The sequence below is a fragment of the Sardina pilchardus genome, chromosome 2 (assembly GCF_963854185.1).
Source record: "Sardina pilchardus chromosome 2, fSarPil1.1, whole genome shotgun sequence".
NCBI lineage: Eukaryota > Metazoa > Chordata > Actinopteri > Clupeiformes > Clupeidae > Sardina > Sardina pilchardus.
Window position 1 is genome coordinate 16,656,610 of NC_084995.1, and position 15,042 is coordinate 16,671,651.

Genomic DNA, 15,042 nt, shown 5'->3' on the forward strand with positions numbered 1-15,042 from the left:
GGGAACAGTTAGACCTCCACAGTAAGCCCCTCTTGAGAGGGAACAGTTAGAACTCCACAGTAAGCCCCTCTTGAGAGGGAACAGTTAGAACTCCACAGTAAGCCCCTCTTGAGAGGGAACAGTTAGAACTCCACAGTAAGCCCCTCTTGAGAGGGAACAGTTAGAACTCCACAGTAAGCCCCTCTTGAGAGGGAACAGGTAGAACTCCACAGTAAGCCCCTCTTGAGAGGGAACAGGTAGAACTCCACTGAAAGGCCCTCTTGAGAGGGAACAGGTAGAACTCCACAGTAAGCCCCTCTTGAGAGGGAACAGGTAGAACTCCACATTAAGCCCCTCTTGAGAGGCCCTCTGTGAGTGTGTCTGGTCGCGGTGGACACTCACCAGTTGCGCTCTGGACGGTGGCCAGCCAGGTCTCCACGTTGAAGCGCGTCTTGAGCAGGATGGCCTGGATCAGCGCGCCGCACAGGATGGCCGTGGCCCCCCGGATCTGCGGGTCACCGTGGTCCACGTACCTCAGGATGTCGCTGATGTACTGTTGCTCTGTGGAGGTCCACGCATGAGTAGCGGTCATCACATGTTTGTACACACACTTCAGCATGCATTCTTTGCTGTACCTGAAGCTTTAAAAGCCTCTATTCCAATGGGATAGAACACATCTGATCAATTATTTTCTTCCTTTTTTAATGACATGTGACATATGATCTCCACGGCATCTGTGATTCCACTATGAACAGCACCAGCCAGTGTAGTGCATCATGCCTGGGCTCTCTCTATGTGTGTGTGTGTGTGTGTGTGTGTGTGTATGTGTGCATACTCACCATCCGGGGCTAGGCCCTCCAGCGGCTCCAGGTAGAGGGTGTTGAAGAAGGCCTCGGGGTGGAGAGCAGCGGCCGCCCCCACGCAGCTCACGGCCAGGGCCTTCACACTGACCCGCACCTCCTTGTCCGGCACCAGCCCTGTAGCGCAGCCGACACACACACAGGTCAGCACGCTCACATACACACACATATACACACACACATCACAGCCTGGAGCACACCCACCACACAAGCAGATCAGCTCACACACACACCACAGCCTGCAGCCTCCATAAGCTAGGGATGCTTGCCAACATTGCTGTGCAGCAGAACATCCCAAAATAAAAAGGTGTGTTAAAAAGGTGTGTTTTAACAATAAAAGGTGTATTTCAATCACACAGAACTCTTAAATGATACCAGTTAATATACGTATTAAGTTAATATATTAACACCAAATAATATACTTATTTATCCTGGTGGAAAAGTTCTGCATAATGTCCATATTTGATATCAGTGATTTAATGACTGCTTTCCAGAAACATTATATTGGAAACATTCAATCGACCCACTATATGATGGGCTACTCTGCCAGTTTGGCTATTTTGCAGATTTCATTTAATAGACCCGTCGTCCTCCTCACCATTTTTCTGTCCAGTCAGTAGGAAGGAGGCGGCCAGCAGACGCACGCAGTGGACCAGAGGCTCCTCCTTGGGGTCGGTGTAGTGTCCAATCTCCCCTTTTATCCTGGACGGCTGTAGGAGCAACAAGCATGGTCAGTCTCACGATTGCTCCTTCTCTAGCACAACCGTGTAAGACTGTCAGCTAAACCTCAACCAAGGACCTCTGTGTGTCTGTGTGTCTCTGTGTGTGTCTGTGTCTCTGTGTGTCTGTGTCTCTGTGTCTCTGTGTCTCTGTGTGTCTGTGTCTCTGTGTCTCTGTGTCTCTGTGTCTCTGTGTCTTAAATTCGGCTGATTTAGCGTTAAATTCGGTCAATGTGAAAGGGGCTAGCGTCTCTGTGTCTGTCTCTGTTTGGGCCTGTGACTGTTTTAACTGTCCCTGGCAGCTCAGCTTGTGGCTATGTGTCTGAGAGCGAGACTCCTTCACCTGTCCCGGCCAGCTCACCTTGGGCTCCGGGTCCGTGGGCTCCAGCTGCTCATCCTTTGGTATGAAGCGGTCCACGCTGCTGTCCGACGCCTGCCTGTTGTGCCCCTTCCCTTCCAGCAGGTGGGGCCGCGTCATGGCTGTGGTGACAGGGACACGAGGAGGACACACATTACCTCTGGGACTCAATTCATGTCCAAGAAACACTCTTGCTTCACATACTACTTCCGTGATACGTGGGACTGAATTTATGTCCAAGAAACACTCTTGCTTCACATATTACTTCTGTGATACGTGGGACTGAATTCATGTCCAAGAAACACTCTTGCTTAACATATTACTTCCGTGATACGTGGGACTGAACTCCCACCAATGTCCAAGGCACACTGTTGCTTCACAGACTTTATTTTCATCGTGCGAGCATTTCTGGCGTTGGCACACGTACCGAGCACGGACTGGGAGAAGGACTCCAGAGGTTCGTCTGGGCCAGGAGCGCCCCCTTCTTCCTCCTCATCTTGTAGTGTTCCGATCTGCATCCCTGAATACTGGCTCTCACTACCATCCAGAACCTTCCACACACACACACACACACACACAGACAAATAGTTTTTACACTCAACTGACATATTCAGACAAAGCTAGGTCTAGGCTGAATTGTATGCTGTTGACAGAATAACAAAGATAAGCAAACATTCATTAAACAGTAATTGACCATTCATTACTACTTGTCATAAAATGGTAAGGAAACAATGCCCAGTAGAACTGCTTTGTGCCTGAGAAAAGGCCTACACATACACAGCCATGCCTGGTGAAATGGCAAGAATTTCATTCAGACTGACTTATCCGCCAAGTATGCTTACACTTGTGCTGGAATTGCACGGACATATTGTTAAAAAGTTGTAATAATGCTAAAGCTATGACAAAAAAAGAGGAATATAACATAATCTTTTGAAAATTGATCTAATGCCTTAACTAATACAACGAGGAAATATCCAACCTTTAAGGACACCAATTTTCTTTGTGAAAGAATAATGTATCAGAAATAAATAATTCCTTAAAATACTGGGGTCATACATATTGGCACCCCTATGTTAACCCTATGTGTTCAATTCCTATAGAGTCAAGCAGATTCTTATTTTTAAATGCCACTTATTTCATGGATCCAGGATACTATGCATCCTGATAAAGTTCCCTTGACCATTAGAACTAAAATTGCCTCACATCATCACACACCATTCACCATATCTACAGATTGGCATGGTGTTTTGTTCAGTTAGCCTATTTGATGCTCATTGAGCTCAATGCAAATCAAACAGGCTAACAGGCTAATAGGCTAGAACTTGATCAGGATGCATAGTACCTTGGATCCATGAAAAAAGTGGCCTTTAAAAATATAAATCTGCCTGCCCCTATGTTAACCCTATGTGTTAAATTCCCATAGGGTTACATAGGGGTGTCAATTCTTATGACCCCAGTATTTTAAAGAAAACATTTATTTATTTACGATACATTACTCACTCACAAAGAAAATTGGTGTCCTTAAAGGTTGGATATTTCCTCATTTTATTACTTAAGGCATTAAGATCAATTTCCAAAAGATGATTTTATACTCCACTTTTTAGTCAACTTTAGCATGGGTGCCAATACTTTCAGCCATGACTGTATTTTATCATATTTCATTTTGATCCTTTTTTCCTAAGCTAAATGTGTAAAATTGAGTAAAGTTTGCACTTTTGATGCGCAGGCCTTTCTTTGGGCTGTTCAGGGCATGTTTAAACAGGGGAACACAACTCGGGCCAGTGGCTGGGACGGTGGCGTTCAGGTCTCTTCGCTGGCAAGCGAACATGCTCATGGGTTTCAGGCAACTTCAAAAGGAACAAGACAGGAAAAAAATATTGCTATCTAGACGTAACAAAAAAAAAAAAGAAATCAGTAACGCAGACGCGGATGCTGGAGGAATGACACAATCCATGCGTGCCGTCTTAACGGGAGAGGAGGACGAGGTTTTGGAGCCCACAGATCTCTGGGAAAGAGAGAGAGAGACGAGCCGAGGATGACAACGATCATGTTGGGGGGGGTCATGGGGTCATAGAGGCGGAGTCTACATCTGAGGGGGAGGAGTATTTTTTTCTTTCCTCAATACACAGCCAATCAGAGCACGTGCAAGAAAGGAGAATTCCAATGCAATAAGGGGCGAGACCACGAACGAGCAGAACTGGGAGGGAAGACCCCAAAAGCCACCCTCCCTCTCCCCATGAAACCAAAAAGAGAAGGAGGAGGGAAAAAAAGGAAAAAAGACGAGGGGGGGGGATTAGAAAAAGAGCAAACTGTGCTGAAGCCGCCTGCTGACCTTGTCGCTCCCGCTGGCCAGAGAGGCCACTGAACAGGAGGAAGAGGAGGAGGAGGTAGAGGAGGAAGAGGATGGCCTGTAGGCCGAAGAGGCCTCGCCGGTGGAGGACGAGCTGTCCGAGTGTGTGGAGGCGTCGGGCCCCTCGGTGGAGGTCGGAGAGGGCGGGTTCGGGCTCGGACAGGGGCTGGGCCGCCGCGGTGGCACACTTACGAGCTCGGGGCACTCCGAGGGCGTGGCGGCCGAGTCGGGCCCCTCCGTGGTGGTCTGGGAGCTGTCGCTCGGGGCGACCGACGGCCGCTGCTGCTGCTGCTGCGGAGGCGGCGGCTGGTCCTGCCTGGAGTCGCCGGCGTCGTCCACGGACTCCTCGCTGGTCGCCGCCGTCGAGGGGATGACCGCTCCTCCTCCTCCTCCTCCCGCCCCGCCGCTGGAGCTGCGGCTCAGCATGTCCTCCTCGTCGCCGTCGTCGCCGGCGTTGTCGTTGTCGTCGGGTCCGCTGTCGCCCCCGGCGCCGCTCAGCTCCACCGAGTCGCCCGGCTGCAGGGCGCGCTGGGAGGAGCGCGGCTGCTGGGTGATGATGTCGGCCGGCGTCAGCGAGGACACGCCCGACGACGAGGCCGCGTCGCTGCCGCCCGACTCGCTGGTGACGGACGCTGAGGGAGAGAGCAAGAGAAAGTAAGAAAGAGAGAAAGAAAGAAAGAAGGAAAGAAAAAAAGAAAGAAAAAAGAAAGAAAGAAGAAAGAAAAAAGAAAGGAAGAAAGAAAGAAAAAGAGGAAAATGGACATCAAAAAGGTGCATGTTGCATAACAACCAAAAAGACTTCATTTGGACGATTGCTTTAGCCGGTTAAGGGCAGCTCTCTCCTTTTCTCTCCATAACCCTGTGCTGGTGGCTTGGCCTGTGGTGCATCAGCTCATAAGAGACGGTGAGGATCAGCAGTTCTCCTCCTCACCTGTGAAGGAGCCGGTGACCTCTGCCCTCGTTTCAGGGTCGTCCTCCAACCCCTCCTCCTCCCCCGACAGCACTTTTCCTGAGGGCGGAGAGAAAGGTTAAAGTTCACGGCCATCACAGTCCAGCCACTTAAACTACACCTCCACGCTGTACACAGCAGGAGCTGAGGCAAAGCTGTCCACTTTAAGCTAGTGGGTCCAGACAAGACAACAGACCACATGAGACACCTCTTCATGTCTTCCCCAACCACCATTTCTTATCACAAGTAACACATACAGAATCAGAGAATGGGGGACCACAGACCAGAACTGAGGGAGAGGTACATGTAAAGCACTGAGGAAGCAAGGGAAGGGGGGAGGGGAGTGTTAGGGAATAGCACAGGAAGTCACCTTTCTGCTTCCTGAGGAGGAGCGGGCTCCACGATGAGCTTCCGCCAGCTGCAGAGTCAGAGAGGAAACAGGAAATAAAGGCAAGAAAAGAAAAAATAAAAGCCCACAGGGGGAAAAAAGCTTCCCCAACCCCTGGGTTAAAGGCTGGCTTTCAAGGAGTGAGCGTGACCAGCTAAGAGAGAAACCACATCCATTAAGAGTGCAGCACTTCAGAGTGAGTGAAGTTAAGGAGACTAGCAGACAAGTCATGTGCTTCCAGTCAAGTGAAGTGATTAATTGAACTACAGCAGTAGTAGGAAAAGTGGACAGGCACAGTGATTAAATGTGACAGATGTGTGAGTGAGAAAAAGACTACCAAGACCAAGATGCCATGAGTACTGACAGTTACCTCCATAGAAACACTTTGACCTACTTCATGTTAAGGTATGTGCCACATAAGCAAGACATACAAGGATACTCCGGAGTAAAAACAACCTATGGTCTATTTACGGAAGATAACGTGCTCAAACTTTCGTTTGAGGGCAAAACTATCTTAATTGGTGGAGCTTTGATTAAGACTATTTGTGCATTAGTAATGAATGGCATATAAAAAACTAATCAACTTCTGAGTTTGTGTTCCGCTAGAATCAAATCAGTGGGTGCATTCAATCTTGCAGCGTCGTGCAGATCTGGCGGAATTTTGCAATGCAAACATGAGTCACGTTCAACCAGATCTACTGTACACAACGAACTAACAAGTCGAACACGCTCATTGATGACGCTAAAGGAGCACAAGTCAGAAAATGTCTTGTTAGAACTTCTCTGTACACTTTCAAAGTGGGGGACCCTCACCAAACTACAACAGAAGAGCAAGTGCAATTATATTTTGAGCATTGTCAATGGTGTAAAATAGCCTTTGTTTTTTATGTGAGAGCTTGCCACCAGAGCTTCCACTAAAAGCCATTTTATTGTTATTTGCTCAAAACTCTCAAAAGAAAGTTTGAACTTGTTAAAGAGGAACTATGCAGGTTTGGCGATTTCTTGTTTTACGCGTGAAGGTTTCTCTGCAGAGCTTCCCCGTGTATATTTTACAACACTGCTCAATCGGTCAGTCTGCCTTTTCATGAGCATGATCGCGAGGCTGCGAGACTTTCTGTTTGTCATGCCGGCCCGGTGGCACAAACTTGTAAGCGTGTTTTTTCCGCTCACAGGCGCTAGGGGGAAGCAAGACAGCCATCATTCAACCCGGAATAAGTCAAATAACCATTCTAATGACTCCGAAGCTGATCAGTTAAAGTAAATTAAGCTAAAAAACTTGCATAGTTCACCTTTAACTACCAAAAATAGACCTTAGGTTGTTTTTACTCCAGAGTATCCCTTTGTGGGTGGGGCAGTCGACACCTATACCAATCGACAGTGAGCTTGGCCTGGCCTGACGGCGGAGAGCGATGCGGGCTTTACCGATGAACTCCACGATGCTGCCGCTGCGGGCTCGGCCGTCTGCGTCCAGGCGGAAGGCGGTGTGTCGCGGCAGCACGCCCGGCGTGGTGAGCATGTGCAGCAGCTCGGGCGGCGGCGTGCGGAACGCCTGCTGGAGCAGCTCCAGGGAGGCCGTCACCACGTTGTGGTCGCCGTGCTGCGTGTAGTGTAGCGTCAGCTCGTACACCTGCAGGGGGCGCCACACACAACGCAGCCTTAGCACCTCACAGTAGGACCAGTCCAACAACAGAAAAGTACCGTAATTTCCCAACTATTAACTGCGGCTTACACATTGATTTTGCTACATTTCTTCAGCTATGAGGTTAATACATGGGGGCAGTTCATATGGTATTAATATGGTTTTGTTTCTTTTGACTTGCATAGAACACTCATACCACACAAAAGTATCCTTTAATGACGTAAAGAACGTCATTGGTCACTGGTCAGTGTGTGAAGCTTACCCATGCTGAGACACACACTGCAGGCCCTCATTAAAATGGCAGTCAAAGGGCAAAGTCTGTTAACAAGCAGAGCTCTCACACCTGAACCAGAGCCATCATGTGACATGTGCTAGCACTGCGCTGACTTATCAAGGTCTTGCCCACGATTGAGATTTTATTTTGTTATCACATCAGCTCTAGTTTGACTAAGACTTTGCCCATCCAGGCTCCACAGTGTGTTCCAGGGCCAAAGGCGTTGGCTGGAGGCCCGTACCTGGACCAGCTGTTCTGGGGATGGGGAGACGTCGGCCTCCTTGCGCATGACGCCGAAGCTGCCCTTCAGGCTGGTGTTGGGCGCCTGCTGCTGGAGCAGGGGCATCAGGTAGCGCAGGGTGAGCAGCACGCCCAGGATCAGGTGGTTAGGCCTCTCCTCATCCACCGGGAGCACCAGGCCTGAGAGAGAGAGAGAGAGAGAGAGAGAGAGAGAGAGAGAGAGAGAGAGAGAGAGAGAGAGAGATAGAGACAGAGACAGAGAAGAAGGGAGAGAAAGCGAGAGAAAAAGCGAGAGAAAGTGAGTGAGACAGTGACTTAATTAAATGATGCTGTCTCCTGAGTCCAACTGAACTTGTAGGACGTGTGAACAGAGACACAGATTCTAGATTCCTTGTCAATAGGAGAAATGTTGCAATTTAAACAACTACAATGTTTGTTAGACAAGCTATGTTGGTTGATTTGATTTCAAGAGGCAGGGAGAAGTGTGTGTGTGTGTGCGTGTGTGTGTCCTACCGAGCAGCACGTTGAGGAGCCACGTGTAAAAGTAGTGTGTTCTGCGTGAGTGCTGACAGACGCTGACGGCACAGCTGGCTGCGGTCCTGCGGATGGTGGGCGAGCTGGACTTCAGGTTAGCCACAAACGCTTTCAGCAGCACCTACACACACACACACACACCACACACAGACATGTTTCAACATCAGGGGTTATAATGTGTCTGCGTTATAAGGCCATTGTTATAATGGAAATCTGTGTTTGGGTTTTGGTTTCTTATTATGTCTTTGCTAATTACTGACACCATACTGATGGCAACTTTACATAAACATAAACATAAAAATGAACTTCCATGCCAATTTGCCTTCATGCCTTCATTAATCATACTACATTTAATGCAATAAACAGCAATACATTTCCAACAAAGACCCGCCTGATACAGTAGATCATAAACATGTCATAGCAATTTCATCCAGCAGTGATGCAACCTGATATTACGCAAACAACACTTAAAGCCCTGCCCCTCCCCACCCCACCCCACCCCACCTGTGTCTGGGACAACCCCTGGGACCCCCCCCGAGTGTGCAGGCCTTAGTGGAGGAGTTGTTTGGAGCTGCCTGACAACAGCACTCGCCTGCAGTCCCCTGGGCATGTGGGGGCGGGAGCATATGTGTGTGGCACTTTGTGTGTGTGTGTGTGTGTGTGTGTGTGTGTGTGTGTGTTTGTGTGTGTGTCTCTGAAAGTCCATTAAGTACACGTGTGTTGCATATGTGGGAGGGGTAAATTCAGAAGACCAAAACATAACTTCAGTCAGAGAGAAGGAAATGCGGGTTGTTGCCTCTAGAGTGCGTGAGTGCGTGAGTGCGTGTGTGTGTGTGTGTGTGTGTGTGTGTGTGTGTGTGTGTGTAAATGCATGTTTGTGTGTGTGTGGCAGGGGGCAGCCATGTCATGGATAATTCAATCACACTGGCCAACATCATCATTGTCCATATTTAGTGCATGACGTAAGCCTCCAGGCTGCTGGGGAGGAGTGTGCGCGTATGGTGCAGCGGCAGCGGCTGACCCTTGGGGGGCGCCACTGGCAAGTTAGCGTGTGCAAATCCCTGCGGCAGCTTCCAATAGCGCGACCGCACGCTTCTGCGCTACATGGGCCAATTAGCAGAGCTTACACAGGTCACACAACACAACCCGTGGAGGGACTCCTAGCGCTGGCTAATCTCTGTGTCCATGTTAGGCGGAGGCTGAGCACCGGACTTGAGAACTGAAAGCCCATCATGGTCTTATGTCCTTCGGGTCAGTGCTAGAGGGGCAGTGCGGCTCTACGATCTGGCCAGCTCTCACACAGGGCAGGAGAAGCAGCTAAGGTTCTCTGGTTACAGTACATGAGAACAAGACAAAGGCCATGAAACTGTACTTGAGAAGCCAGTGGACATAGCTGAAAGACAAAGACTGCATTGACGCACTGAATCAAGGCAAGTCCAGCAAGCGGTAAATGGACTGGTTTCATATGCTTCTCTTCCTGTGCAAGAACTTAAACTGACTGAATGTCTTTCATTAACACCCCCCCCCCCCCCGTCCCACACACACACGAACGCACGCAAGCACTCACGCACACGCACACACACACACACCGCAAAGACAAGGAGCTGCCTTTTTGGACTAACATCACTTGGTAGAAGGATAATCTTGTGCTCCGATGTCGAGTTTTAGAACACGTGCTTTCTAACTAAAGTTAGCTGGACAACAGCATCTTGGTCCTTGAGAAGGAGCTGGATCTCCCACTGAAACCATTTAGACACCACAGACAAGTGTACAGCACGGGGCAGTTAGGACTTAGTTAGGAGCCGGAGCAGGGGAAAGCAAGCCAGCCTCACCTTGATCTCTCCGTCATTGGCGAACTGGCCCAGGGCAGACATGATCTTAGGGATGGAGGAGGCCAGGGTCTCCTGCACCATCTCCTCCTGACGCTTGGCGATCCGCGTCAAACAGGGCAGAAGGTTGACCAGGTAAGGTCTACGAGCGCGAGAGCGGGCGGGTGGGGGGTGAGGGGGCAGCGGGGCAAGAGAAAAACAGACACAACGCAAAGTTTTAACGGACACAACATTTGAAAGGGAGAATACGGGGGAGGAGAGCTCTGACAAGAGACACAAGTCCAACAATCTCTCACAAGAGCCTATCAAGCCATTCTGCCATTTTACTTTCTCCTCCCTCCCACTGTGGACGGGTACCATAACAAATCACCACCCACAAACTACTACAGCACATGCTCAGCTCCAGCCTTAGGTCTCAGCATCTTTACAACCGTGGTGGAGCAACAGTAACGTAGCTGTCTGACATTCAGCGCCCCTGGAGTTTGATTTAAAAACTCGCTGTTGTGAGATCATGTCACTTTGGATAAAAATGTCTACTAAACACTAGTCAACATTGGCCGGGTTTCCTAGATTCGTTAAGAAGCTCTTAAGTGCTCAGAACTTCTTGGGAGTGTTCTTAGAACGTTCTTAGAGCGCTCCTAAGAAGTTCTTAGCATTTAAGTGCTTCTTAACGAATCTGGGAAACATGGTCATTAACTGTAGCATCTCTACTGGAGGCATGTAAGGGCCCCACTCTGGGCAGCCAGGGGGCGCTATGCGCACCTGCACTTCTGTGGCCGGATGAGGTGGGCCAGCTCTGCGAACCTCCACAAGGCAGCGCGTAGACTACGGGAGGCACCGTTCTATAGGAGAGACAAAAGGAATTTAAGCAAGATGCACTTTATCCCCAGATATAACCAACACACTTTGTAATGAGTACTTCATAATAACAGAATGTGTTTTGTAATCTATTAAATATATTAATATATAGGAACGCAATGACAATGCAGAAGGATCCTGACTAACAGTTTCTAACTGTTAAGTTTCTGTTCTGCCATGCTTTTCTGAAATCATGTTGGGAAGTGCATTAACTATCACTTTATTACCATGTTCTAACACACCATTTTCCTGTATCTATAATAATGACAATAATAATAATGACAATATAATATTATACGATAATAATAATAATACTATAACACTATAATATTGTTTATATGTCTTGCTGAATCTGCAGCAGTAGTAGGGCAGCTTGGTGGCTGATTCCCTTACCTTCTTAATCTCTTTGTACAGCTCCAGCTGCAGCCTGGGTAAGTTGGAGTCCATCAATGCCTGAGAGACATGGGACATGTCACACATTTGTACCAGAGTCACACAACCTCTCAAAACACACTGACCAAGCTCTGAAATCATGAAGCAGGACCCAGGTCACTCTGCCTGCTCTGGATGGGAAATCTTAATCCAGCATATGCTATTATTTGTTACTGGGGATCATCAGCCACAATTACATCTCATTCTAATTTGCCCCAGGTGGTGGCATCAGATGGAATATTTTGACACAAATTCGTTAACACTGTTTCCCATCTAAACTGGCACATGTGCTGTGTGTGGGTAGAGCATCTAGACTTTTCTCACTTTGATGATTTTGTTGAGGCACTCGTCCGCCACCATTCTGACGTCAGACTCCTTATCATCGGTGCACAACAGGAACATCTCCATGGCGATGCCCAGAAGTTTCTGGAACTCTGGCGACGTCCTGTTCCCAGCACCATGGGGACAAGAGAGAGAGGGTTCCTGTCACTCAACAAATACTCTCAACACAACTCTCAAACCAGCATGCCAAAATTCACTGAACCAAAAGATTCATCCATGTTACTGATCAAGACTAACTGGTATTGATTAATTCTAGATGCATGGCTCTGTACAACAAATATTTAGACAAAAAAATCAATGAGGGTAAATCCCAAACATACAGTCTCACAACTGTAGTCTGGTTATTGAAGACATTAATTAATGATACACTACTACAGATGATAAACTACCAGGAAATATTTCACTTATACTACTAAACTACTCAAACTTCTAAAGACACAAGAAGGAGCTTGGCTAAAAATGGCAAATGTTTAACAAAATATGGATCTTGTCCATTTTCTTTTTACCACACATGCTCTGGCACCACAGGCTCTTGCTATAACTTTGCCTTATTTAACTTCAGATCATGCACCTCATGCTTTGTACGGCCATACAATTTATGTTCACATCTAGTAGACAAATGGCCTAAGGCATGTTTATCGACTTAAACAATATGCAGGCCTGCATGTCAACTTGAAGGGAACTGAAACACTGAAATAGACAATACTTACAAATAGACTACTTCAGACCAACTAGCCTAACTATCACCTGATCTTTATTTCTGTGACTCACTGGCCTCTTCTCAGGGCAAAATAGCATACCTCAGAGACTGGCCCTTTCTCAGGGCTAAATAGCATACCTCAGAGACTGGCCCTTTCTCAGGGCTACTGTAAATAGCATACCTCAGAGACTGTGCCACAATGTTTTCACATATAGTCAGACAGTGGGTCACCCGATCCTTTTTGGTTGTTGCAAGATCTTTTTTCCTGGGGAAACACAAAAGGATGTTTGACTTGGATAATGATTTGGACAAAAAGAACTCTATAGATACCTGAAAAAAAACAATGACTCGTTGAAAATTGGACACCTAATGTGAAACTGGAATATAAACCAAATTCCAAATTGGTAGAATACACAATCCTGTACTTGTTTGATACCTCCACAGACAAGATTTCTATGCAATTTCCTAAATAAGTACATCCCAAATGAGTATAGTCTCACACATGTCTTTTCTTTGTCTGACAAGAAATAAATCAGCTCTTATTGAGATCTCACCTGCTTCTCCAAAGGGTCCCAAGGGAGAAGCAAGGCCAGATAAGAATAGATTGAGAGGACAAACAAAGTATTTTGAGATCTTAAGTTGAACTTAAATTCCAAAATGTAAGTTCAGTGTAAGATCTGAAAATGCTGTAATTTTGCTTTCCTATGTTACAGAGACGTTTGGGAGACGAAAACCCAAAACCCCAGATTTTTATGGAGTCCAACTTCCATACCCTTTATAACAGTACTGAACCTATGCTTCAGACACTATGAAATCACATTTACAAGTTTGCAACTGGAAAACATAAAGGGATTTTTAAAAAAAAAAGAATGAAAAAAAAGGCAATGTGCAAGTCTGTCAACAAGCAAAGTTCTCTTGTATAAACTAGGCTATAGTAGGTTACTCATCGTGATGCATGTGGGTTGACAGGTCAGGTGAAAAGTGGTCATCATAGTTGTCATTATTTTCCACAGTTTTTTCCCCACAAGATGCTGGCTGCAACTTACATCTACATTGGTGCACTGGGTCATATCACTCTAAATATTACTGTAAGATACACTGTAAAGGAATTTAAGTAAGAGGGTGTTAACCAAAGTGAAACGTGTGTATCCAAATGGGGAGACATTTCACTGTAGCCTACACAAAGATACGTGGCAAATTAACATCAATACCTGGTGATTTCTGTGAAACTACTGCTAGAGTTTTGCAGTGGGACCAAACAACATTGACATCAGTTTCAAGGGCAATTTCTGCTTTGCACTTGTTGAGTCACCATAAGAAATGCCCACTCTGTCAATGCGACAGTCCTGATGTTAGACTGGCACTTTGCTATCTGATCAAGACAATATAGTTGCAAAAATGCAATGGCAAGTGCAAGTGACGTGAGCCTGCCATAACAAACAGGCTAGCTACTTCGATCGGCTACATACAACATCATGCTAGCTATCAAATAAACCGCAGAGCTGACCAACCGATGCATTACGTCATTGTTCAATTAAGAATCTATGTGCGTCAGAATTTTTCATAACAGCTACAGAGTTCATGTGATCAATAACAAGAATGACTCTTGCTCAGCAGATGACCCGCTGGTGTTTGTAAGACTGAAATAAAAGAGGGCAGTTTGAAAGGTGCATCGTATACTACCAGTTAGCCCAGTTGCAATGAAGCTAACTAGCTAACCTTGGCCCATAAAACGTTCTCAAACAAGTTCTAATGCAATCAAATAAACACCATGCTTTCATGGGTTGTTTGCTACAAATGGGTGATACAATGTTGACAAGCATCACATCACAAACGGACCAAACGGGATGAATACATCAATTGAAGAAGATTGCATTTGACATGCATGTTTGCTTTCAAGCTAATCTGGTCTCAGCCTGCCGCACAACTGCAACCAGCCAGCTTGACTTCAGATTGAACAGCATTCATTATTTCACTTACTGTTTTTGAACTAGCTCTTCGGCCGATGGTGGTCCCTGCTGTTGCTGGAATGACTTGAGAGACTCAAAGGCCTTCATCAATTTCTCCATGGTGGCCATTTTAACGGGACCAGATGCCGCTAACGTTAGCTAGCTGGCTAATATTTACAAATGAGCTAAGTTGGCTAACTCGCTATCTGTAGGGACGATAAAACTGCTCCAAGGAGGCAGGCGGCCGTAGCACGTCGCAGGTGATGGACACTGCTTGCGACGGCTTCCGTCCACCGCTCCAATCTTCTTTAACCACTAGAACTTATTTGACTGCAAAATGTCCATTAAATAAACTGATCGTTTATGGTGTACCATCAGACACTGAAAGCCATCTTTGATGATGCATTCCCATCAGCCTCACTAGGAAGTGTTGTGACAGCTTTGGAGGCCGCCCCATAAACTTAAACCAATCAGAGAATAGAAAAGTGTAATTGACAGCTGGTATTAGCAATGGGAACGTGAATCTACCTTATTTGAAAGAGGATTGGAGCATTTTAGACAGGGCTTTTGTTTTTCAGCGTCACGTTGCCGAAATAATGAACGCTGGTCAGCTTTATCAGATCTATAAGCCATAGGCCTATA

The 15,042-nt window shown here is 46.9% G+C and overlaps 1 protein-coding gene across 3 annotated transcripts in view; it reads right to left on the reverse strand.

Annotated features, from left to right (window-relative positions):
* Positions 1-14,759, reverse strand: part of htt (huntingtin) — a 48,510-nt gene extending 33,751 nt beyond the window's left edge. For 2 of the 3 annotated variants that reach the window (XM_062520509.1, XM_062520508.1), the window contains exons 1-17: positions 14,432-14,759; positions 12,633-12,716; positions 11,734-11,854; positions 11,371-11,430; positions 10,882-10,961; positions 10,123-10,261; positions 8,270-8,411; positions 7,758-7,936; positions 7,026-7,230; positions 5,586-5,633; positions 5,198-5,275; positions 4,459-4,898; positions 2,344-2,467; positions 1,920-2,038; positions 1,438-1,549; positions 819-956; positions 382-540 (exon numbers count right to left, since the gene is read on the reverse strand). In XM_062520509.1, coding sequence (XP_062376493.1) covers positions 382-540; positions 819-956; positions 1,438-1,549; positions 1,920-2,038; positions 2,344-2,467; positions 4,459-4,898; positions 5,198-5,275; positions 5,586-5,633; positions 7,026-7,230; positions 7,758-7,936; positions 8,270-8,411; positions 10,123-10,261; positions 10,882-10,961; positions 11,371-11,430; positions 11,734-11,854; positions 12,633-12,716; positions 14,432-14,529 — 2,326 coding nt within the window. In that variant the 5' untranslated portion in view covers positions 14,530-14,759. The remainder of the gene's footprint in view (positions 1-381; positions 541-818; positions 957-1,437; positions 1,550-1,919; positions 2,039-2,343; positions 2,468-4,458; positions 4,899-5,197; positions 5,276-5,585; positions 5,634-7,025; positions 7,231-7,757; positions 7,937-8,269; positions 8,412-10,122; positions 10,262-10,881; positions 10,962-11,370; positions 11,431-11,733; positions 11,855-12,632; positions 12,717-14,431) is intronic. The other variant, XM_062520510.1, reaches the window with a different exon arrangement.
* Between the last annotated feature and the right edge of the window lie 283 nt (positions 14,760-15,042).